A 24,982-nucleotide genomic window follows, 5' to 3' on the forward strand; every position below is an offset into this window, starting at 1 on the left:
TGTTCTTGTGTTCTGTGTAATACTTGGGAGCTGAGTACAGTTGAAGGAAGGCTTGGGAGATAGGAATTCTTCTGACAGAGACCTAACTAATCTACTCGGGTCACCTAGTAAAATTTAAACCTAGGACAGTTTCAGGAGTAAGGTGGCGCATTTGACAGTTTTGAAATATAGCTCAGCTCTTTCTTGTTAAATTGTATGTTTTTTCTTTATAACATTATTCAGACAAATTTTATCTCATTTTTTTTTTTTCTGTCCCAAGTGTATCACCTGTTTAGAGGAGTTTGCAGACAACTGAATACTGTATAGGCTATGTTGCAACTTTGGATTTGCTCCCTTGTTGTTTCTGAAACACATTCCAGGTTGTGTGCCCCTTAAGAGAAGGGAATGGGGAAGGATGGGAGCCTGCATCCCTGGTTTGGGTTGGTTTTGACCAGGACCATATGGAGGTTCGTTGAAAGTTTATCTTTCTCACTTGGTCTCCCAAGCTGCCAGCCTCTGCTGTTCATTCAGTATATTCTGAATAGTGATTACCTACTAAGTGGAAATATATAAAGGTCTGAAAGCACCTTTTGGTGATTATCCACTTTCTGTGGCCCACTAGAGGGTGCCCTTGTTAAGTGTAATTCCAGTAGGTGTTTTTAAAAAAAAGCTGACGTTTTTACACAGGTACTGAATCCCGGTAGCAACTTGTGGGTTGCTTTGCTTTATAAACATGAGGACAAAATTAGACTGAACTGAATCACTTTTAATAGAATATATGAGCTTAAAGGGATTTGTTCAAATTTGGCAACATTTATTTACTTCTGACTGTCAGGTATTTGCTGGGCTCAGGATTCTAGTTTTAAGTCCCTTAAGAGTATCATTCTACAGTGTTATACAGTGCATCTGTGGAAGAAAATATTACAGTCTGGGCTTGGGGTTCACCTAAAACTAGTGCCGTTGGCTTCTACCCAGACTTTAGGAAGCATAGTCTCAATCTTTGTGGGAAACAAGATCCCATTTGATCCTCATGATAACCTTGTAAAGTTTGATATGTCCCCCATTTATAAATGAAAGCCATTCACAGAATTAAAGTGACTTCATTAAAGCTCATTAGCAACTATGAATCAGTAGGTTTAAGCTCTAGAGAGGGGTCATAAAGCAACCCTTTAGAGAATGGGTTGGACTGATTGTGAAAGGTTATGGGGTACAGAAATTTTATTTCCAGCATTGAGACCAATACTTGGTTTGGATTTTACTCATTTTACTTATTGCCTGTCCCTCCCATGTCTGCTCTGGGAGGACAAGGATGAATCCGTTTGTGTCCCCCCCTCAATTTTATCCCAGCACCTAGGACGGTGGTACACAGGGGCTCAACAATGCTTGTGAATGAATTATTAGTTTAAGAAGTGTGGGTTAGTAAGAGTTCTGATTTGATTGCTCAATTTTAAGCTAAACTAGAGAGTGAAGAATGAAGATGTGTAGGAAATGATGAAAGCATTAATAGGAATAAAAAGCAAAATTCAAAGAGAAAGATTAGGGTGATAATCAGGATAAGAATGGGTGAGTAAAGGGAACAAAGTTGTGGAAGTTTGAAGAGTGATCTACAAGCCAGGACCAAGTCTGTCAGCCAGACTATTTAGTGATAGAGCAAAGCTAACCCAATTAACATCTAAATATAAATTCCACTTCTAAATTTGGGCACACATTTTCATATGCTTCACATTCAGTACCTCCAAGTGACTATTTTTTCTTCAAGCCAATATCTATAAAATTAGCACCATTTCCCAATCCAGCAAAAGTATTTCTAAAATACACAACTCAGTAACTGAATGTACAACACCCGTAATACAACTGGTTTCCCCCTACTCTCAGTAGCAACTTCTAAAAAATCAACTGTCTGACACTAAGTCAACAGTTACTTGATACTGAATGGTACAGTGGAAAAATCAAGGGCTTTGGAGCAGTATCAGTCTGGGCTCAAATAGTGACTTTGTCACATCACTAGGCCAGTGACCTTCAGTAAGTCACATCTCATTCGGTTTCCCCATCTGTATATGGGGGAAAGCAATCCATGCCTCACTGGGCTAGAGTGAGGATTAAATGAGAATACAGTTTATGAAAAGCATAACAGCATAGTATAGACTAGGCGTTGTGATGAGTGGATCCCCTTAGAAATGGGTATATCCGGAGAAGGTAGGTGCACTGCTCTGGGGAGACATGGAGTGAAGAACTGGGGACAAGGGTACATTTTAGCTGCATAAAATGGGTTATGGCAGGTGTGGGTTTGGTGTGTCCGGGTCATCGGCTAGCTCTGTAGGCCTACTCAACAATCTCGGCTAACATGTTTTCATGTAAATATGTGTACACCTCTGAAATTAGGTTGTTTAATCTTTCCCCCCCCCCCCCAGAAGTTAACATACATCACTGTGTGAGTTTGAGATTAATCTCAAAGGTTCCTTCTCACCCAAACATCTACGATTGTGCTTGGTTTTGCCTCCGAAAGGTTCTTAAATGATGTTTCTTTAATGGGTGAGCTTCCTGATACTCCAAAGGAAGAATTCGTTAGCAGAATGTCGGACGCTTTCCAGTTGTCTATTTTTCGTTAGTTCTAGTATTTATGCTTCTTGGAGTAAAGGTGGAAGTCGGGGGTGAGGGACGGCGGTGAAGTCACCAAATACCTCGGTTTCCAGGGGCGAGCTAAATTTTCTCTCCTAAAGAGGCTCAAGGAAGTAATCCAACTCCAGTCTGGGGAAATCCAATCCGCAGATTTCCCCTTGCTTTGGTTCCTCGCCGGTCTTAACTACCCGCTCAGGGGAACCATCGGCCAGCCCTACGCGAGGCCGGATAGAGTCCACCGGCTCCCAGGAGGGCGGGACCGAAGCTCAGGAGCTGGGAGTAGAAGGCAAGTCCCCGGCGAGCGCTGACAGGGGCTGGCGCCGCAGGACCACAACTCCCAGCACGCCCTGCGGGCTACGCCGAAAGTGGTTGGCTGGGAGCTCTAGCCGTACTGTCCCTAACGGCCAATGGGATACAGGAGAGTGATCTGACCCGGATTCTCGGGGACCAATGGCAGTACAGGGGAGGCGGGAGCTTCCTTACCACTCACCTTGCGCTCGGAAAAAATACATTTAACAGGTCGTGCGGGGCTGGGCTCCGGAGGGCAGGAAGACTAGAGCCGAAAGGCGCGGCGGCGTCCCAGAAAGCGGTGCCGGGAGGGTCCCGGTCACCTCGCGGCGCGCACCTGACGTCACTGGGGGCGGGGCCGGAGGCGGGGCCTGGCCTCGTTGTGAGCGGCTCGTAATCCATCATGGCGGCCGCGGGGGTCGGTGACCGTCCCTGAACAGCGCTGGAGCCGGAGCCGGTTCCCGGGTCCTGCGGCTGAGGAGCCCTTCCGTTGTCCACGGCCCCTACCTGCGGGGGGAGGTCGGGTCCTGCGACGGAGCCCGGGGGATGTGACTGCCTGGCGGCGGCGGCCGTAGCAACGTCCGGGGCCGGGGGAGGGGGTGTTTCGGGCAGAGACCCCCAGGCTCGGAGCAGCTGAGGCAGCCGGGCCTCCTCCCCCCTCTCCGCCCGCCACCCGCCTTCGGGGCCGCGAGAGTCTTTCGTCCCTTACAGCCCCGCCCCGGCTCTGGGACCCTCGGGGTGGTCTCTTTCCCCAGACCTAGGACACCCCGTTTCCTGAGGCGTGGAGGAGCGTCGCCCCCGGAGTAAGCCGCCCGTGTCTCGTCCCGGCAGCCTCCCTCTTGCCCCCGAGCCGCTCCTTGCTCCGACTCCCGGCCCCAGGTTTGGCCTCGGAGCTCCCCATTCAAATCCCATCCCTGCTGTCAAGGGGCCTCCCCTTCCCCCCAGGTTGCTCCCGTGAGGCTCTAATGCCCTGACTTCTTCCAATGTCACCTACGGCCCCCTTAGTCTCAGCCCAGCCAAAAACTTTAATGCAAAGGAAAAGCTTGGACTGGTTTCACAGGCCTTTTAAAAAGCGGACTTAAAAGTTGCTGGCAATGCATTCCTTCTCGTCTGAGTGGAGGGCCAGCCCTCGCTGAAGTCGGGGTGACCCGTGTCCTTTTCCGGAGAGCAGGGTAGAGAAGCAGGAGCGGCAGCTAGTGCAGCAGGAAGTTTGTCGGAAGATGAAGACACCAAGATAGGGGCTGGGTGACTTCCCCAGGAAAAGTTCTGGAGGAGCATCCAAACACGATCAACGTTTCCTTGATGTGTGGAAATCGACATGACTTTAGCCTTACTGACCCTTGTACAGCATACCCTGTGAATATTTCTGTTTAGGTTTTTCTCCTTGAAAGGGAAGAAACTTACTCAGCCAGTAAAAGACACTTAAAATCAAGAAACTTTGGGATCACAAGGCAATTACATTACTTCGAATTGATAAACTGCGAATATAATCTGAACTCCTCTGTTTACATATGTCAACCTAAAATCTTCGCTTCCTTTCACTGTGGAAGATGTCTTGTGATTGACCTCAATTACTGACTTGTGGAGATGCGGTGAATGTGAAATCCCACATATAGATCGTTTTCCTTCTAAGCTCACTGATCAATTCTGAAAGATCTTGAACCCTCTTCTGGAAAGGGGTGCCTATCGTTACTTTATGGGGCAGCAGCCTGGAAAAGTTCTTGGGGACCAGAGAAGGCCAAGTTTGCCTGCCCTGCACTTTATCAAAGGAGCAGGGAAGAAAGAATCATCGAGGCATGGGGGTCCACACTGCAATGTTTTTGTGGAACATGGTGAGTGCTTTTCAAGCTTTCCTGGTCCTGTTTTCAGCTTCGGGATGCCTAAGGAACTTTTGAACCACAGCCCTTGTCGGTTCTTTCCAGTTTTACTTAAAACTTCTGTTTCTGTAGTTATCTCTTAGTTTCTGGTGGAACTTTCTTTGTATAAGAAAAAGTTACTTGGTGACACTGGATGGCTTTATTCAAAATCTCTTTTGAGTTGGTTATTTTTGCCTGATTCCCCTTCTAACTCACTGTTGACCTTGGACAAGCCATTTTACTATTCCACCTTCCTGAGGAGGTTGGATTTAAGTGGTTTCTCAGGATCCACAGTCCACGATTCTGCTCTGATCTAACGCATGGGCTCTTCCTTCCCCTGGCGTGCGGGGATCTTTTACTACTTTATCTACAGGGAGCTTTTACCATACCCTCAAAGGGGTTTGTGCTCCCCTCAAAGTTAAAAACCACAGGTCCTAGTTGACACTAATATTCTTGACCTTTTCAATCATAAGTAGAACTTGAAAATACTCACTTTGGAGCTATGTGGGAACAGTCGAGGCGGGGGAGGCAGCATTCCTTGTGAATTGAGGACCCCCAGCTTCTAGTTATTGCACCTTACGCCAGGAGTACTCCTTTGCCATGGATGGAGCTTTTTCCTCCTCCTCTCTCCCTGTTTCATGTGACATTTGGGGCAAGAAAGGTTGTCTTTGACATTTTTATGAACGTCACTGGCATTTGAGTGCCGACAGTACATATTATACTGGTCACGTCGAGTCATTTTGTGTGAAGTTTTAATGCTAAGTGTCAGCTTAGACTGATGTCTGGGACAGGGGACAGCCATGCGCCAGTTAATTAGGGTCCTGTTTGTACTGTCACAGCCTGACATTTTTCAGACTGTGTACTTTATATTAAAATATCAACTGAGCTCACCCACCCTATTAGCAAATGTAGGACGTGTGCAAGTAGCATATACTTTGAAATTCAATCACAAATACCCTTAACAATGGGTGACTACAGTGAACAAAGTTCTCTATTCAGTGAACTTGCATTTGACAGTTGAGATTGATTTTCTTAACGGAAATCGTCATCTAAATAATCTGAGTACTTGGATTTTACTTTGCCTTGAAACATTAGTTATATTTTAGCATTGGTTTTAGACAGGCGAATATAGTAATATGTTATGGCGCTTCCCAAGTTCAGGATTTATAAAGTGAATTGTTCACATTTTTAATTAGTGATGATCATGCAACCTTAGTGAAAATTGGTACAGACTTTTTGGAGAGCTTTGGCCAAACTTATCAGAATCTACAATGTACATACCAGTGACCCAGTAATCTCACTTCTAGGAAACTATCCTGGTATAGAACACTGTAGTGCCTTACATGTGCCTTATACCCCTTCAGGGGGTCCAGAGGTTAAAACTTTTCGTATTAACACAATACTAAGACGTTATTTGCACTCTTTGCTCTATTGGTGCAAAAGTAATGCAGGCTCCTAAGCATGAATCAAGGCTGTGGCAACTAACTATAGTAGCCATTGTATCCTTCAGGCCATGCACTCATAGTAAAAAAAAAAAAAATTTTCTTTTTGGTTTTCACTTAAGAACGTTCCTGGTGAAGCAGCAAAAATTATTAATTTTACTAACTCTTGACTCTTGTGTATATATCTTGTTAATCTTCTGTGGATGAACGGGGAAGTAATTTTGTTTGCTGGTTGTCTTCTAGGAAGAGTGCTTGGGCAGTGGTTAGTTGCGAGCTGAACTTGCCACTTTTTTCATGGACTACCATTTTTGCCGACAAACTATGGTTATTCAGATTAAAAAATGTATAACAGAGTCTTTCAAGGAAGACAACTGGTAGTGTCTGTTGTCAATGATAACATTTTTGCTTTCCAGCGAAAATTAGGGTTTTGGAAAACTTGTATCTGCTACTGTGATGTAGAGATTGGTGGTAATATTTACAAATGTGCTATTTTGATATCTTATAATGGAATGTATTATTTGGAAAATCTACATAATTCAGTGAACTGATATTTTCTAAATGATCAACACATGATGTTATAAAATCAGGCACAGGTAAAAAAGATTCATTCAAGGTGCAAGATGGACCATTGGATTTTAATGTAACAGAATACAAAAATTAATTGATAGAGTTTTAGATTCTACTCAAAACTAATCTTTAAGAAACTACCACTTAGTGAGTTTGGTGTAGCTTCAAAGAACAATACCTACAATTATGTATAAACAGGGGAAAACAAGTTATTTTCCAGTGTTAATAAACTGTTTATTTTTAGGTGAACAAATGAATAAATGATTTAAATTTTTCAGTTTAAATTTATACTGTGGTAAATATTGGCGAGATAACCTATATAAACAAAAGCACTTTGGGGTCCTATATAATTTTCAAGAGAGTAAAGTGGTCATGAGATAAAGTTTTAGAACTGCTGCTACAGAAAGTTCATCAAGAAGTCATATAAGGGCGTGCTCAAAAAAAAAAAGGAAAGTCATATAAGGATGTGTATTGCCAGCATACTCTAAAGTACCAACACTGAAAGATGCCCATGTAATGGTAAGTGGAAAAAAGCAATTTGGGGATCAGTTTGCATGGTATGGCTCTATTTTTGTAAAACAAAAATTAACTATTTATTTGTACATGCACAGAAAAAAGTGTGGAAGGATTTAGACTGACATAGTGGTTAATCTCTAGGGAATTGGGATTTAGGTGGAACAGCACAGAGAACTTTCACTTTTTACTTTGCATTTGTGATATTCCAGACCTTTTACAACATATTTGTTTTATTTTGTAATACCCAAATTATGAGGGTTTAAAAACCAAATTGGTGGCATCCCAACCAAATAATCACTTCTTTGTAGCACCTTTTAATGAAAGAAGTTGCCTAGATCATGTTTTACTGAAGACAAGTCAATTTCTTTGGACTTCGGGTGTACTTTTTCTAGGGGAACAAATGGTTCTTGATCTCTCAGAGGCTGATCTTTCTAGAGTTGGTTAACATCCGTATAGACTGGATTAAAAAACTCGCAGCCATAACATACAACGTTGAACCAGACGTGAATCTGGAAGCCAAGAATAATGTTACATGGTGGTGGTGAACCTGAAAGGAGTGGGCAGATGGCAGCTTTTTGCTAGGATCTTTCAGGGTCAAAGGGCTGGTCATATGTACAGGGGAAAAAAAAAGGAAACCATGATATTATTTCAGGGACCATATGTTCCTTCCAAATTTCGGTGTCTTGACTAAGAAAATTCACTTTTATGAAAGCTGGTAAAACAGGATTGAAAGCATTCACTAGTAAACCTGTTTACCTTAGTGTGTCCTTCTTTCTTCAACAAATATTTATTGAGCTCACACTATGTTCCAGGTAGTGTTTTAGTCATTGGTGATACATTAGTGAATAAAAATGCTTCATTAAACTTACATTCTAGTGGGTGGAGACAGACCATAAATAAGCTAAATAAGTAAAATATAGAGTATATTAGGTGGTGGTAGGTGCTGAGGAGAAGAATAACATAGAAAAGGGGGCAGGGAATATTGGGGGGGGGTGATTTTAGTTAGGGTGGCTAGAGAGGCCCCACTGAGAAGGTGGCATTTGAATAAAGACCTGAGGAGGGAGGTGAGGGAGCAAGCCATGGAAATGATGGCTTTCAGGCAGAGGGGAATCAGGGCGCACAGGGCCCTAGGCAGAGCTTGCTTAGCAGGTTCACGGAGAAGCCTAGAGTAGCTGGAGCAGAGAGGGCAGAAGGAGAGTTGTAGGGGATGAAATGGGGGGTGGGGGGAGGTGGCTGGAGAAGAATGTGGCCTTGTTGTCCATTTCAAGAATTTTGACTTTTACTCATGTGTTGGGAGAATTTTGAGGGAGGAGTAACAGGGCCTGATTTACGCTTTAATAAAATCTCTCTGGCTGCTACGTTCTGAAGGAAAGCAAAGGAGGAAGGAGGGATTCCACTTGGCTGTTGATGGCACTACCCTGGATGAGAATGGTGAAGGCTTGGCCCAGGGTGTGGCGGTGGTGAAGGGTCAGATTCTGTGAATATCTGAAGGCACGGCAGACTAGATTTGCTCTTATATTAGATATGAGACGTGGGGTGTGAGGGAAGTCAAGCGTTTTTGGACTGAATAACTGGAAAAATGGCGTTGCCTTTTACTGAAATGTAAACTAGAGGAGCGGGGTTTGGGGAATGGGTTGGGGGATGAAGATCTGGAGCTGAAGTGCGTGTTAAGCATCCAGGTGGATATGACAGATACACAGTTGGGTCTACAAGTCTGAATTCAGGGAAGCAATCCAAGTTGGTGAGAGAACCTGGGAGTCACCAGGTTCTAGATGGTATTTAAAGCTAGGAGAATGGATGACATCCCCAAGGGAAATCTCCTTGTATGTGTCTTTCATATAAGTAAGGTGCTATTCAGTAGTTTATGATATTAAGACTTTACATTTTTATATAGGATTAGTTTGAATCTTTTGTGCTTTTTTTTTTTTTTTTTGCGGGGCGGGGGCGACATTCAAATTTTGCATGGGAATGATTTTTAAATCCTATATCTCCGTGGGTTTTTTTTCCTCTAAATCAGAAAGTTGCAGAGTTAAACAAAAATTGCACACAATTTTTCCTGTTTTTCTTGGTAGTGAATATTTTTAATATAAAATCATCTCAATTTTTAAAGTTTTGTAATGCTTTTCTAGTTAATGCTTTAAAAAGATTGAAGCTTTTTTTTTTCTCTACAAATTATTTCTGGATTTTCTAATTTTAAGTTAGTACATCTATGTCCTTCAAGGTATTACTTATTTAATTTGTTTATATCAGATGTTTTGCTATGACCTTAACTGAAAAATGATTTTAAGAAATTGTTTACTCTCAATTTAAAACTGTTTTCAAATAAAACTTTATTCAAGGTAATCGAATAGGAACTTGATAGATCAACACTGTAATTCTCATCACTGTTAAATTATACTAAGCATTCAAACACATCAGGAGGTGGGAGAACATACAGCTATTGAGTCTTACAGGTATTAAAATTCAATCAGATCCTTAAAAAGAGGTTGTTTGGAAAGATTATATCCCTATATTTATGTTGGGTATTGGGGTTGTGGTACATGAACTAAGAAAATGCAAAATTGTATGTTTGTACATTTTTTTTAAGGCATCCTGTTATTTTCCATAGTCTAATACATTTTGTATGGTTTCTTGTTTTTCATGAAATCTTATTGCCCACTTTAAGAAATATGCTTATAATATAGAAGAATACAGAAATTTCAGTTATGGGATAAGTAACGGAGGATGATCAAAGATGATTTAACAAAAAGAGTTTTTACCTTATTTAAATGAAACATCCATTAAAGAAAATAATAGAAATTGGAGAAAACAAGAAAGCATTTTGTATTGGTTAAGATCTGTGCTTCAGATCTCCGTGTGATAACCGCTGGTGTGTTGTGAAGTGTGTTGCAAAGAGATAAATTTTATGAGTGGGAGGAAAAAGGATGAGTTAACATGATTGAGTTAGGAATTATACCCATAGGAGTATGTCAGGCATATTATCTGGGTCTACAGGATAAAAAGATTAAAATTGCTACTTAGATGATGAGCTTCAGTTAAAAGAAGCACTCCCTTAAGGTCTTCTGTGTGCGTATTCTGCAGTTCCCTGACTCCTTGCCTTTTTGGTGGTTGTGCCCCTGATGTCACTCTTCTGTGGGTTCAAAACCCACCTGCCTTTCAAAACTCTGCTTGGGTCCCACTTCCTTCTTGAACACAGATTTTGATGTGTTGTTTTTGAAGTGTTTATTTCCCAGATATTTGGGAGAGTCTAGATATCTTACTGATTTCTAACTTAATTCCATGTGGTCAGAGAACATCCTCTGTAAAATTTCAGTTTTTTGACATTTACTGAGATTAATTTTATGGCCCAGCCTATGACCTGTCTTACTGAGTGTTCCATTTGTACTTGAAAAGAATATGTGTTCTGCAGTTGTTGGTTGTAATTTTCTATAAATGTGAATTAGATCAAGTTGGTTGACAGTGCTGTTTAAAATCTTCTACAGCCTTACTTATTTTTTGTATACTTTTCTTATCTGTACTTTCGCTAAGTTTCTTTTTGGTCTCTTTTGTTACTGAGCGGGGATGTTAAAAATCACAGCTATGATAGATTTTGGGTTTTCTTTGCTTTTAATTCTATCTTAAAATTTTTTTTTAGCTTTTAAAGTGTTTATTAGAAAACAAAGATGGCAGGGGTGGGGGAAGGAGGGGGCTAAGCAATTAACTAAAGAAGCTAGAAAAACAAAGTAATCCCACAGTACACAGAAGGAAGAGAATGGTAAAAATAAAAACAGAAATTAAGGGACTTTCCTGGTGGCACAGTGGTTAAGAATCCGCCTGTCAACACAGGGTACACAGGTTCAAGCCCTGGTCTGGGAAGATCCCACATGCCGTGGAGCAACTAAGCCTGTGCGCCACAACTACTGAGCCCACATGCCACAGCTACTGAAGCCCGCGCACCTAGAGCCCGTGCTCCACAACAAGAGAGGCCACCACAATGAGAAGCCCACACACCGCAACGAAGAGTAGCCCCCACTCACCACAACTAGAGAAAGCCCATGTGCAGTAATGAAGACCCGACACAACCAAAAAAAAAAAAAACAAATTAAGAAATGATAAAAATACCAAAAGCTGGCTTTGAAAGAAATTTGTAAATTAGGTGAACGTCTAGCAAGATTGATGAAGAAAAAGAATAGGTATACATGAGCAATATTGAGAATGAAAATATAACTATAAGTATTCTGTTAGTTTTTGTTTCATGTATTTTGAGGCTCTGTTAGGTCACCAAAACTTAATTTTTTTTTTCTGTTTTTCAGTTGGGATACTTTCTGTTGATCTGTGTTCAAGTTCACTAACTCTTCTGCAGTTTCCAGTCTTAAGTTTCTTTAAAATTTTCATTTCAGATATTGTCATTTTAAATTGTGAAATTTTCATTTGGTTCTTTTTTATAGTTTGCATTTTTCTATTGAGATTCACCATCTTTTCACTCATTAGGTCCATCTTTTCCTCCAAATCCTTGAAGGTATTTATAATAAAGATCTGTCTGTTTATTTAAATATCCAGGTCATCTTGGGGTCTATTTTTATTGATTGCTTTTTCTCTACATTATGAATCACATTTTCCTGCTTCTTTGCATGTTTAATCATTTTTTATTATATGTCAGACTTATGTATGTTACATTGTAGGGATTTTTGGATCTTGTCTTACTTTAGAGAGGTTTTCATTTTGTTCTGACAGGAAATTAAGTTACTGACATACTCTTTTGACCCTGAAGTTTGGTTTGTGTTTTGTTAGATTGAGTCTATTTTGGATTTATCCTCAGTTCATAGGCATGGCCCTTACTCTAGGGGTCATTCTTTTTTTTTTTGGCTGCGTTGGGTGTTCATTGCTGTGCGCAGGCTTTCTCTAGTTGTGGTGAGCGGGGGCTACTCTTCATTGTGGTGCAGTGGCTTCTCTTGTTGCGGATCACTGGCTCTAGGTGGGTGGGCTTCAGTAGTTGTGGCTCGTGGGCTCTAGAGCGCAGGCTCAGTAATTGTGGCTCACGGGCTTAGTTGCTCTGTGGCATGTGGGATCTTCCTGGACCAGGGATTGAACCCATGTCCCCTGCACTGGCAGGCAGATTCTTAACCACTGCCCCACCAGGGAAGTCCTAAAATGCTTTTAAATTAAAAATTTTCTTTCAAATTTTCTTTGATACTTAGTACTTGGTTCCTTGATGGTAGAGACCAAGTTCATACATCTTCATGGGTCAAGCACTATATTTTTTACAGGCTAGATGCTCAGTAAATATGGAATTGAATCTAGTTAAGTGATTTTCTCAATGCCCCCTCTGTATCATGGACTGTGTCAGTCTGGGGTAGGACAGCAGACTACCCCAGAACAAGGCGGCAAGGTAGCTAGCCAACAAAAGACTCTTTGTGTCCAGTTTACAATCCTGAGGACCACCATTGGCCATCTGCTTGGGAAAGTGGTTATTGCCTTTGAATCAACAGTGTGGGGTAGGTCCAATAAACGGGCTGAAGTAAGGGGATACTTGTTCAATTTGATCTTGGTGGTTAAGTGGTGGGGAGACCCCTGTTGGAGCCAACAGTACCTTTCACCTAGGTTCTCATCTTTTTATGCCAAGGGCTGCTTGTGGCCACTAACTGAATCTGGAAATACAGTATAGCACAGGAGTATTGGGCTGAATTTATAGTAATACCTAAACTTAATTGGAACCTTCACTTAAATAGATTTTATTTTTGGCATTTTCACTTTTATGAGAAAGAAAGAAAGGCAGCCAATCCAGTATTAAGAATTTGGTCAAAACAAACAACTCCTGAATTTGCCCTGGTATTGAGTAGATTCAACCTCAACTTCTGTACTTTCTGCTTCTGAAATATCATTTAGTAATTCATGGTTTTATTGGTGATTCTGTAGAATCCTGAATTACAGAGGGTGTTTCTTATGGATGTGTAAAGATCTAAATATTTTAAAAGCACTTTCATATACTTTTTTGGGGGAAATCTATGATGTAGATAGGATAGATGTTATTCCTCCTTTTCAGTAGAGAAAACTGAGGTTCAGGGTGGTGAAGTAGTGTTTTTAGGATTATATTGCTGATTCATTATAGAGCTGGGGTTGAAATCAAGTGTTTTTTGATAGCTTGAGTATTTTTTCTGTCAAAAACATTACTTTTTTGAAGATGGACTAATGCCTTTTGAAAATCTTCACAACGTTGAAATGGAGCAGCGGGGTGTTTAGATTTAGAATGCATCTAATCAAGAAGTTTATTTTTTTACTGCTTTGTGGAATATGTTTTTGACACTATATTGAATATTCTTACCTTTTGGTAGTTGGGTGTTTGGGGATGCTAGTACATAACAAAGTACCTTATTTAGGCATTTATAACTTATAATTTATGCTTTAATAAATTTAATTTTATTGTTCATAATTTTAGAAACCTATAAATTTTCCATGCTTTGTGACAGTTTTAAATTTTATTTTAAAATTTTTAATAATTTCAAATAGTACAATTTCTGATTTAACTACAAAACTACATTACATACATTTAAACTATAAAACTATATTACAAATGTCTATTCTGAGAAGCTTGCTTCTATCCCAGGCCTCTCTATCCTTTTTATTCCACTACTCCCTTTGGGAAGCCAGTTTTATTAGTTTCTCTTATCCTTCCAGTGTTTCTTTTGCAAATATATATTTATTAAACAAACGATAGCATGCAGTATATACTGTTCTGTACTTTTAAAATTTTTCACTTAATGTATCCTTAGGATCTCTCCATATTGGAATATAGATATCTTCATTCTTTCCGTTGGCTTCTGTTGTATCCCACTGTCTTGGAAGTACCATTGGTTTTTCAACTAGTCCTCTGTTTCTGGATATTTGGGTTGTTTCCTGTCTTTAGCTATTATGGACAAAGCTGCAAGAATAACCTTATATCTGTCATTTTATACTTGTGCAGGTATAGCTGTGGGAGAGATTCCTAAAAATGGGAGTACTGGGCTAAAGGGTAAATGCATTTGTAATTTTTATTAATAGCTAGATATTACTTAGTAGATAGTAGTAGCAGATAGATAGATATTAATATGGATACTATGTTGATAGCTACGTTCCCTTCACTAGTAATGCACAAGAGTGATTGTATCCCCAGAGCCGAGCTGAGAGAGTGTTACCAAGTTTGGGGACTTTTAAGTAAGTGATAGTATTTTGGATTTACTATGGATTTAATTAGTAGCTCTCCTATGAGCTAGGTTGAGCATTTTGAACATGCTTAATGGACATACATATTTACCTTGCCGTGAACCATCTCACCAGGTTCATTATGTGGCAAATGCTGAAGTAGGGAACTGCGCAGGGCCAGGTTGGTTGCCTGCACAGCATCCGCTGTCCTCTGATCCGTCACTGCCCGGGTATCTCACAAGAAACAACCCCATCCCAGCCGCCGGAGGGGGCCTGATTAGGTGGTATCCAGCCGTAGCTGTACATTAAAATCTCAGGAGCTTAAAAAGACTTCTGTCCAGGTCCCACCCCTAGGGAGGATTTAATTGGCCTGGGGAGATGCCCGAGCATCAGTTTTTTGCTTGGTTTTCTATTAAGGAGAGATTTTATTCAAAAAGTTTATTGCGAGGGAGGGTAAGGGACTATTGAAATAGAACGCTCTGACCATAAGGGCTGCAAAGTGTCCCCTTGTTTTTGTTTTTAATTCTCCAGGTGATTCTAACAGGCAGCCAGGATTGAGCACCCCTGGTCTAAGACAGTCATAGCATTCTGAGTTGACCCAGTCTGATGGAAAGCAAGGCCTTTTCTTCCCTGGAGCTGGGGGTGGACCGTCTTTGCTTCTGGTCGTCAGTGTAAACCTAGAGGGCAGCCAGGCTCAGGCTGGAGCCTGAAAGCCTTGGGGGGGGTTGGTGTTGGGGGTGGAGTGGGGGAGGGAGTGGGCACAACGTGGGGCTGCTACGCCAGCTTGCCTCTGGACTTTGAATTATGTGACGTCGTATGTTTCCTTATAGTTTAAGTCATTTTGTGTTGGGTTTACTATTACTTGCACCACCGGTGTTCTCGCTGAAAAAGCAATACATTTTAACTTGATCAATTATTTCACCTTTCCATCTTTTGAGAGAAAAACGACAGATTCCATTGACAAATGATGTTATAATTCTTTATATTTGTTAGGCTCTTAATTTACATACCACTTTCACACTTGTTTTTATGTTTTGTAAAATTGGCAAAATCCTGTGTTATAAGGATATTCTTACTTCTCCCTAGCACAGTGTACTAATTATATCCCTGAGGTGTACTGCTGGACTGCCACGTTAGAGCAGCACTTTGTTAAAGATAACGCGTTAGTTATATTGTCTTAAAACCCAGTCCTGGGTTGGCCGTGCGGCCTGGCTGCTGCCACTTCTCGGGCACTGACTGGCTCAGCCACTGCCAGCCCTGCTGTGCCCCTACAGCCTGGCTTGTCCTGCAGTTGGCACCTCCAGCTAACGTGCTGAACGCCGGGCAGCTTTAAAGAACGCAGGACTTCTGGCTTAAGGACCTTTTATGTTTGTTCCAGACTGTGCTTCGAGGAAGCCACGGGGAGAGTGGTAAAGCCTGCTGAGTGCTCAGGGGGAAAGGCTGGTCAAGGACTCAGCTCAGTTCCGGTATCTACCTTGAAGAATGCTTCTGGCTACTGTTTGCCTAAATGTTAAAACAGCTTCTACCTCACAACAGTGTCCGTTCTTGAGAAATGACGGTCAATTAGGAGGAAAACCAAAAAAAAAAAAAATCCCAATGCTAAGAACCTCATAGCCTAAGATATAGTCAGAACATTGCCTAAGGGGAAAGAAATGTCATGATAATGTTTGTCTTTCAATTGCCCTTCCTTCCGGAGGCTGACAGTACTGACAGGTGACATTTGATGAGTGCGTACTATATTCAGGCACTAGTCCAATCACTTGTAATGTATTAAGTTATTTAACACAACAACAATTTCAGATATTTTTAACAGCAACGAAAAAATGGAAATTAAGAAGTGATCATTATTAGCACATCTGGAAGGTTTGTTTTTGTTTGAGAATCGCATTTGAGGTAGTTGCTGGGATCCGGTGGTTTGTGTGGATGAACGATAACACATAAAAATGTTAAAACATGCTATTATGAGTAATAGTAATAGTTACTACTCTCCACCCCCCACTATTCAGAACAAAATATATTGTTCAGTGGCTACAAGGTAAGGAAAAATTTTTACCCTTAGAGAAATGTGTTGTTTTTTTTGGGTGTTGGGGGGTGATATGTGAGCCTTTTCAGTCTAGCAGGGAAAATAGAGCTCTTGAAATACAGAAAAGTGCATTGCCTCTGTTATGTGTTCGCAGTAAGCTGCCTGCATAGCCCTGTGTTACTTCGGCTGAGCCATGACATGTGACGTTTAATTAGTAGCACCCTCCTTGGCATTGTCTAATTCACGAACATGCCATCATGTCATTGTCAGTTAAATTAAATGCGTAGTGTTTCCTGAAAAAAATTTTTTTGAGGGCTCTTTTTTTTAAGTTTAATTAAGATATGGGCACAATAGAGAAAAGCCTTCAGGAAATATAAGAAAGATGTATTATTTTTTAAATAGCTACATTGTTTTTTATTAAAAAAACATGCATTTCTGTAAATTATTCAAAGAAGATTTGATTCAGAAAGTAATTCGAAGTTCAGTCAGCCTGATGAGTGTTACTTTAATTCCTGTTCAAATGAAAAGTAATCATTTCCTAGTAAAAGTAATACATGATCAAAGTAAGAAAAATGTAGGTGTCCTAAGAGCAGTTTTCAGGGTGCATTTGGGTTACAGTGTTTCCAACTTATGAAGTCATCGTTACTGGATGGATTTTTATAAGTTGATCAAATCCTGGTATGACTTTCTGTGTAAGTTCACATCATTGCTTTGTAAGAATGTGTAATCATGATGTTGATAGTGAGTCAGAAGGGCCAGTAACTTACGATTCTTTAATAGAAATGAAGTTTTTGTTTAAATTGGCTTGTTGGAGAACTTATCAGTAAATTCATAATGAATCCCGTAATGAATGGTCACAAATACACAGTCCAAAGAGCCACGTCCTTGCTCTTTGGGATGTCCTTTCATTGTAGGGCTGGAAAGAACTGGAAACTGCCTCCTTCTCTGTGCTCAGGTACAAAGTTCCTAAGCTAAGTGGGCGGCTGCTCTGCTCTGTGTGAGTGCTAGTCATGGGTCTGCCTGTGCCCACAGATGCCGTTGCAGACCCATGAGCAGGGATGCCAGTTAACCCACTGGAGAGCATGTTTTGGCCAAGAATTGTGGCTTACCCAGAAGAGGGCAAGACCACACCTGTCCTCAGGCATTTACAATCCAGTACAGAGAAAAACAAGAGAGAGGTGAGAAAAATGTAGTAAAAAGGAAATTGGATGAGGGCCTAAGAAAAGGGATAAAGTAGGTTGGTTAGGATTGGTGACACCCAGCTGCTTGCCACTGCATAGCACCGGGGCTCTGGGGGCTGCAGTACATCTGACCCAGACCTTCTCGAGCAGGGGACTCTGTGCCCTTTTCAGACCAGTCGTCAAGAGAGAGGAACCCAGACCAGAGGGCAGACAGCAGAAGCAAGAAGAACTACAAGAAGAACTACAATCTTGCAGCCTGTGGAACAAAAACCACATTCACAGAAAGATAGACAAAATGAAAAGGCAAAAGACTATGTACCAGATGAAGGAACAAGATAAAACCTCAGAAAAACAATTAAATGAAGTGGAGATAGGGAACCTTCCAGAAAAAGAATTCAGAATAATGATAGTGAAGATGATCCAGGACCTTGGAAAAAGAATGGAGGCAAAGATCGAGAAGATGTAAGAAATGTTTAACAAAGACCTAAGAATTAAAAAACAAACAAACAAAGATGAACAATACAATAACTGAAATGAAAAATACACTAGAAGGAATCAATAGCAGAATAACTGAGGCAGAAGAACAGATAAGTGACCTGGAAGATAGAGTGGTGGAATTCACTGCCGTGGAACAGAATAAAGAAAAAAGAATGAAAAGAAATGAAGACAGCCTAAGAGACCTCTGGGACAACATTAAATGCACCAACATTCGCATTATAGGGGTCCCAGAAGGAGAAGAGAGAGAGAAAGGACCCGAGAAAATATTTGAGGAGATTATAGTCAAAAACTTCCCTAACGTGGGAAAGGAAATAGCCACCCAAGTCCAGGAAGCACAGAGAGTCCCAGGCAGGATAAACCCAAGGAGAAACATGCTAAGACACATAGTAACCAAATTGACAAGAATTAAAGACAAAGAAAAATTATTAAAAGCAACGAGGGAAAAACGACAAACAACATACACGGGAACTCCCATAAGGTTAACAGCTGATTTCTCAGCAGAAACTCTGTAAGCCAGAAGGGAATGGCTTGATGTATTTAAAGTGATGAAAGGGAGGAACCTACAACCAAGATTACTCTACCTGGCAAGGCTCTCATTCAGATTCGACAGAGAAATCAAAAGCTTTACAGACAAGAGGGAGGAACTCGGCCATTTGCCCCATAGTCTAAGTCCTCTGTTGTGGTGTGAGTCTCATTCCTAGGCCCATCAAGGTTACAGTGTCATGTGTGTTCTCTGGTTGTCTTTGGTTTTGGCTGAACTCAAGGGATGGCCATTTGTGAGGAATATTGGTACATTTTACCACTTATGGGCTCCAGCTGCAGTGGATGTCATTTTGAGGATGTATGCTTGGCAGTGAGTCAGATGGGATGCACACATGGCTTTTCAGTTATTAACCCAATACAGTGCACTCTCCTGACAGACTTCTGAGAAGTACGGGTGACTACATTTAAAAGCTTTTCTCCGCTGGCTGGAGGTTGAGCCCTATTTCAGCAAAAGCACTTCCATCTCTTCTGAAGTGCATTAGGAAAACTGGAGGCCGTCCCTGATTCACAGACAATGGGTTGCATCTAAATAACCCATCTTAGACACCAGAATGTCATACATTCCTTACCTGTTGTAGCTGCCCTTTGAGTGCTTTCTCTGTGCTAGACTCTGTGCAGAGCCCTTGGCATATTATTTTTAAAAGTTACCAAACAATGCCAGAGTCCTTATGCTAAGAACAATCTAAGTTTGGGGTTTTGTAGCTTAAAACCCTCTCGTGGTTCCCACTGTGTGGAGCAACAGTCTCTATTTTTGTAAAAAATCACGTACCTTTATCCCTAAAAATTTTTTGAGCAAGCAAATTATAGTTACCAATTAATGTCAGAGCCCTTATGCTAAGTTGCAATCTGCTTGGCGTTTTGTAGCTCAAAAACTTCTGGTGGTTCCCATTATATAGTGCGGCAGTCTCTATTTTTGTAAAAATTTATGTACTCTTTTTTTTTTTTTTTGCTGTGCCATGTGGCATGTGAGATCTTAGTTCCTCGACCAGTGATTGAACCCACGCCCCCTGCAGTAGAAGTGCAGAGTCTTAACCATTGGACCACCAGGGAAGTCCCCAAAATTATGTACTCATCTGAAAATTTTTTGAGCAAGCAAACCATATATATATATTTTTTTTTTTTTTCTTTTGCCAAAGTTGTATTTAAAGTTTTGGAGTTGAATTTTCTCACCTGTTTGCTTTTATGAAGACCACGTGGGCAAGGAGTAAAGGTAGGGAGGTGAGAGGGTACTACCCTTCCTTGGGACCTTTAATTGTCTAGTGTGTGGGTGGTTTTTGCTGGCCGACCTAATAGAGCACCCTGCTGTTTTGATTTGCAGTTTTCGGTAGAAGGAAAAAAAAAAATCAAAGCTCCTCGTTTCTCCCTTCCTTCTGCCTACATACTCTGGCTTATGATAGGAAATGGAAACTCCCGGAGTGAGCGGGAAATGACTTTCACATTTAGGTTTCTCATTCTAAAGTTCTTTCCCTCAGATTTCAGCCTGAACTCTTTTGATAACAGACCTTAGCTCTGTTCTTTGAAGTGCATATGGAAAAATGTTTATCAATGTTGAAATTTAGCATTTTTGATTTCATAAAACTCCCAGTTTGGCTGATTATTAAATTCCTGCTTGTTTGGTTGTGGCTGAATTCTGTTTTTAAAAGAGTAGACTGTGCTCCCAGCAAATTGAAGATCAAATTAATAAATAAAAGTGGACCTGGAAAAGTAAGGCTTGACAGTGTGACAGTATATGTTAAACCAAACCTTCCCAGAAATGAAAGTACAGACTATAGAATGTATAGTTATTTTGTCCCTTGACAATTTCCTGCTTCTGTGTTTATCTCCTAGTCCAACAGGGAGACAGGGGTGATATTGAAATCATGGTTTTATCTGAACTCAAACCCCAGTTTACCACTTAGCAGCAGCGTGACCGCAGGCATCAGGACTGATGTAGTAGATACTGGTTGAGCGCATTGCTAGCAACTGGCAGTACAACAAGTCGTTTTAATTCTCGGAGTCTCTGGTTCCTGATTTGCAAAATGGGAATATAGTACTTACCTTGATTGTGCTGTTGATGAGAGAATTAAATGAAATAATAAGTAAAAAATGTCTAACAATGCCGGGCACTTAGCCTCTAACAAATATTAATTATTGCTGCTATTATTATTTATAATTCTGGAATAATATACCTGTCAGTAATAAGGAGCAGGCCAAAAGAGACTACACCAGAGAAAGATTAAGAAATAAACTCTAGTAGTGATAACGTTGTGATGAGCAGTTTGCCTGAGACAAGGTTGTACAGGGTTGGTAATTATGGATTATCTGTAAAATCCGTGGGTTATATCTGAACACATTGATGACACTGGAATGCAGCTCCTCCAGAAAATTCTAGAGAAGACCCCTGCTTAAACTGTAAATACTTTTTTTTTTTCAAAGTACTTCCTATAGGGTGATTGGAGGATGTGAGCTGTAGAGATCTTTCCACCCCTGCTGCATGAAATCCGGGCTTCTCATGACTCGCCCTGAGGATTCCCTTGTCTGGGCCTTCAGGCAGTTCTTGCTGTGAGAAGCAGCATCCTCTGACCAGATGGCTGCCTTTCTTTTCCTCGTGTAATTTATTGTTTCTTCAGGACAAAGTTATCTGATCCTTAAATCTACTGCTTCTTGTTTAGCACACATTTTTTCAGCTCTTTTCTCCGAGTCTGCATAGGTTTTATTTATGAACCTGTGTAGACGACAGATTCGTGAAGCACAGTTTGGTGTAATATATTGTGGTTAGTTGGCTGGAGGTGAGTTCTGAGGTTTATAAGTGTGTGTGGTCACCAACCCAGCAAGCTTTTAATTTTCCTTGGTCCGAAGGATTTCTTGTGTGGACAAAAGCCTAAGAAATTTACTGGTCTACCAGAGTATTTGTGTTTTTTCTTTATGTTGTTGTGATGGCTAATTCTCCTCATGACTTTCTGGGAATCTGTCAATTTAAAGAAATTTATAGGAATTTAAAGTAAACCTTACGCTCTGTGCCAGTTATTTGGAGATTGGTCTTCCAGGCCCCTGCTTTCAGTCTCCTCCCTTCTTATGCCATTTAGCCATGTTATTTTTTGCCAGCATCTTCACTACCCATATGATGAAGGGAACAGGTGAATTTCTTTGAGGCTCTTCCCCTATAGGAGCATTTTTTGACTTTATAGCCCTTAAGTTTATATTTAATTGTGCAATGAAAGTGGGCTGACCCAAACGTCTTTGGAGAATTCTTCTGGCTCAGAAGTTATTTCATTCTCCTTTGTCACTGTGCTAGTGCTGATTTAAGTAGGGAAGATATAGAATAGACTATAAATAAAACTTAAAGATTTGTGTAACTACCACCCACCACAACAGGACGCAAAATACTTCCATAACCCCCATAACCTTTCTCATGTGATCCCTTTACAGTCATTCCCTCCCCTCACCCCTGCCCCCTGGCAACCACTGATCTGTTCTTGTCACTGTATTTTGTCTTTCTGAGAATGTCATGTAAATGGAACCATGCAGTGTATAACCTTTTAAGACTGGCTTCTTTCACTGTGCACAAGGCCTTTGAGATGCATCCAAGTGTTGCATGTAACAATAGTTTGTTCCTTTTCATTACTGAGTAGTATTCTGTTGTATGGATGTACCACAGTTTGTTTATTCACTCACCTGTTGAAGGACATTTGGGTTGTTTCCAGTTACTGATGGTTATGAATAGAGTTGTTATAAATCTTTGCGTACAGTTTTTATGGGAATACACACTTTCATTTCACTTAGCATCTTAGTTTCCTATGGTTGCTGTAACAAATTACCACAAGCTGGGTAGCTTAAAACAAGAGGAATTTCTTTTCCCACTATTCTGGAAACTAGAAGTCTGAAATTAGTATTGCTGGCCCAAAGTCATGGTGTCAGCAGGGCCTTGCTCCTTCAGAGGTTCTAGGGAAGAACCTCTTCCTTTCCTCTTCCAGCTTCTAGAGGCCACCAGCATTCCTTGACTTGTGACCCCTTCCTTGAATCCCTCCAACCTCTCACTTCCATTGTTACATCTTCTTCTCCTGTTTTGTAGTCACATTTCCCTCAGCCTCCCTCTTGTTTTTTTTTCTGTTTTGTTGTATTCATTCACTTGTTTTATTTTTTAGATTCCACGTATAAGTGATAACATACAGTATGTGTGTTTCTCTGACATTTCACTAAGCAAAATACCCTCGAGGTCCATCCATGTCCTTGCAAATGGCAACATTTCAGTCTTTTTTATGGCTGAGTAGTATTCCATTGTATGTATATATATACCACACCTTTTTTTATCCATTCGTCTGTTGATAGGTTGCTTCCATATCTTGGCTATTTGTAAATAATGCTGCTATGAACATTGTGGTGCATGTATCTTTTTGAATTAGTGTTTTTGTTTTCTTTGGACATATACCCAGGAGTGGAATTGTTAGATTATATGGTAATTCTAGTTTCAGTTTTTTGAGGAGCTTTCATATTGTTTTCCATAGTGGCCAGTTTACATTCCCACCAACAAGGTACAAGAGCTCCCTTTTCTCTACATCTTTGCGAGTATTTGTCAGTTGTGGTCTTTTTGGTGACAGCCATCCTGACAGGTGTGAGGTGGTATCTCATTGTGGTTTTGATTTGTATTTGCCTGATGATTAGTAATGTGGAGCATCTTTTCATGTGTCTGTTGGCCATCTGTATATCTTCTTTGGAAAAATGTCTATTCAGTTTTTCTTTCCATTTTTTAATGGGGTTGTTTTTTCGATAATGAATTTTATTAGCTGTATATATATTTTGGATATTAACCCCTTATCGGTCATATCATTTGCAAGTATTTTCTCCCATTCTGTAGGTTGTCCTCTCATGTTGTCACTGGTTTCCTTTGCTATGCAAAAAGTCTTAAGTTTAATTAGGTCCCATTTGTTTGTGTTTGTGTTTGCTTCTTTTGCCTTAGGAAACAGATCCCCAAAATATAGCTAAAATTTATGTCAAAGAGTGTTCTGCCTATGTTTTCTTCCAGGAGTTTTATGGTTTCTGGTCTTACATTTAGGTCTTTAATCCATTTTGAGTTTATTTTTGTATATCGTGTGAGAAAATGTTCTAATTTTATTCTTTTATATGTAGCTGTCTAGTTTTCTGAGCACCACTTATTGAAGAGACTGTCTTTTCTCCATTGTATATACTTGCCTCCTTTGTTGTAGATTAACCATAAGTGCATGGGTTTATTTCTGGGCATGGATATTACTGGCTCTTGTGATAAGTTTGTTTAGTTTTATAGGAAACTTCTGAACTATTTTGCAGAGTGGCTATTATTTTACATCCCTACCAGCATCTTTTCATGCCAGAAGTCCTGGCATCCTTGCCAGCACTTGGTATTATGATTATTATTTATTTTTGCCATTCTTGTTGAGTACTCATTATGGTTTTAATTTACATTTCCCTGCCGGCTAATGATGGTGAGCATCTTTTCATATGAAAACTTCAGGGGCTTCCCTGGTGTCACAGTGGTTAAGAATCTGCTTGCCAGTGCAGGGGACACGGGTTCGAGCCCTGGTCCGGGAAGATCCCACATGCCGCGGAGCAACTAAGCCCGTGCGCCACAACTGCTGAGCCTGCACTCTAGAGCCCGCAAGCCACAACTACTGAGCCCACGTACTACAACTACTGAAGCCCGCGTGCCTAGAGCCCATGCTCCGCAACAAGAGAAGCCACTGCAATGAGAAGCCCGCACACTGCAACAAAGAGTAGCCCCCGCTCGCCGCAACTAGAGAAAGCCCACGCGCAGCAACGAACACCCAATGCAGCCAAAAATAAATAAGTAAAATAAATTTATTAAAAAAAAAAGAAAGAAAAGAAAACTTCATGCCTTTTAATTTTTGTCTTTTTGTTGCCTTCATAAGTATGAGGAAGAAAAGCGTGAACTGAATCATAGCTAAAGAAAGAAGAGCATTATAGTCTTACAGCAGAATCTCGCCTAATAGCATTGTTATACAGTACAGTACCATAACACGTTCCAAGTCTCTTTTATACCATTTAATCTGTCTTCTGTTAAATTTCTTTAATTTAAATTTTTTAAATAAAGTATTATCTGAGTTGTTGATATGCTTGGTTCTATTTTAAGAGGTAAGTGTTATATAGCTTTCTAATGAGTAATAAAAAATCTAAATCATGCTGATTCTCTACCAAATTATCTTTTTAAATGAAAAATCTCTACCAGACCCCACCACCACCATGATCCCAAGCATGATATGGGCTTATCTTTTTGCTTCTGTCAGGCTGCAGTTCACGCTGGTTTAATGTTGCTGTAGATCACTTTTAGGGACATTTAAT

The 24,982-nt window shown here is 40.6% G+C and overlaps 2 protein-coding genes across 5 annotated transcripts in view; both read left to right on the plus strand.

Annotated features, from left to right (window-relative positions):
• Positions 1–3,869: 3,869 nt before the first annotated feature.
• On the plus strand, positions 3,870–3,968 carry LOC309632865 (uncharacterized protein; the record flags this gene model as incomplete). Its single annotated transcript, XM_082400852.1, has 1 exon — positions 3,870–3,968. The coding sequence occupies one exon, from the start codon at positions 3,870–3,872 to the stop codon at positions 3,966–3,968; it is 99 nt and encodes a 32-aa protein (XP_082256978.1).
• Positions 3,969–4,582: 614 nt separating this feature from the next.
• The window catches only part of ABL1 (ABL proto-oncogene 1, non-receptor tyrosine kinase), a gene marked incomplete at its 5' end in the record, with an annotated part of 132,703 nt that continues 112,303 nt past the window's right edge, over positions 4,583–24,982 (plus strand). For all 4 annotated transcript variants that reach the window (XM_082400719.1, XM_082400721.1, XM_082400722.1 and 1 more), the window contains one exon: positions 4,583–4,718. In XM_082400719.1, coding sequence (XP_082256845.1) covers positions 4,583–4,718 — 136 coding nt within the window. The remainder of the gene's footprint in view (positions 4,719–24,982) is intronic.

The sequence above is a fragment of the Balaenoptera borealis genome (genome assembly GCF_965194805.1).
Source record: "Balaenoptera borealis genome assembly, chromosome: 8".
In the NCBI taxonomy this organism is placed as follows: Eukaryota; Metazoa; Chordata; class Mammalia; order Artiodactyla; family Balaenopteridae; genus Balaenoptera; species Balaenoptera borealis.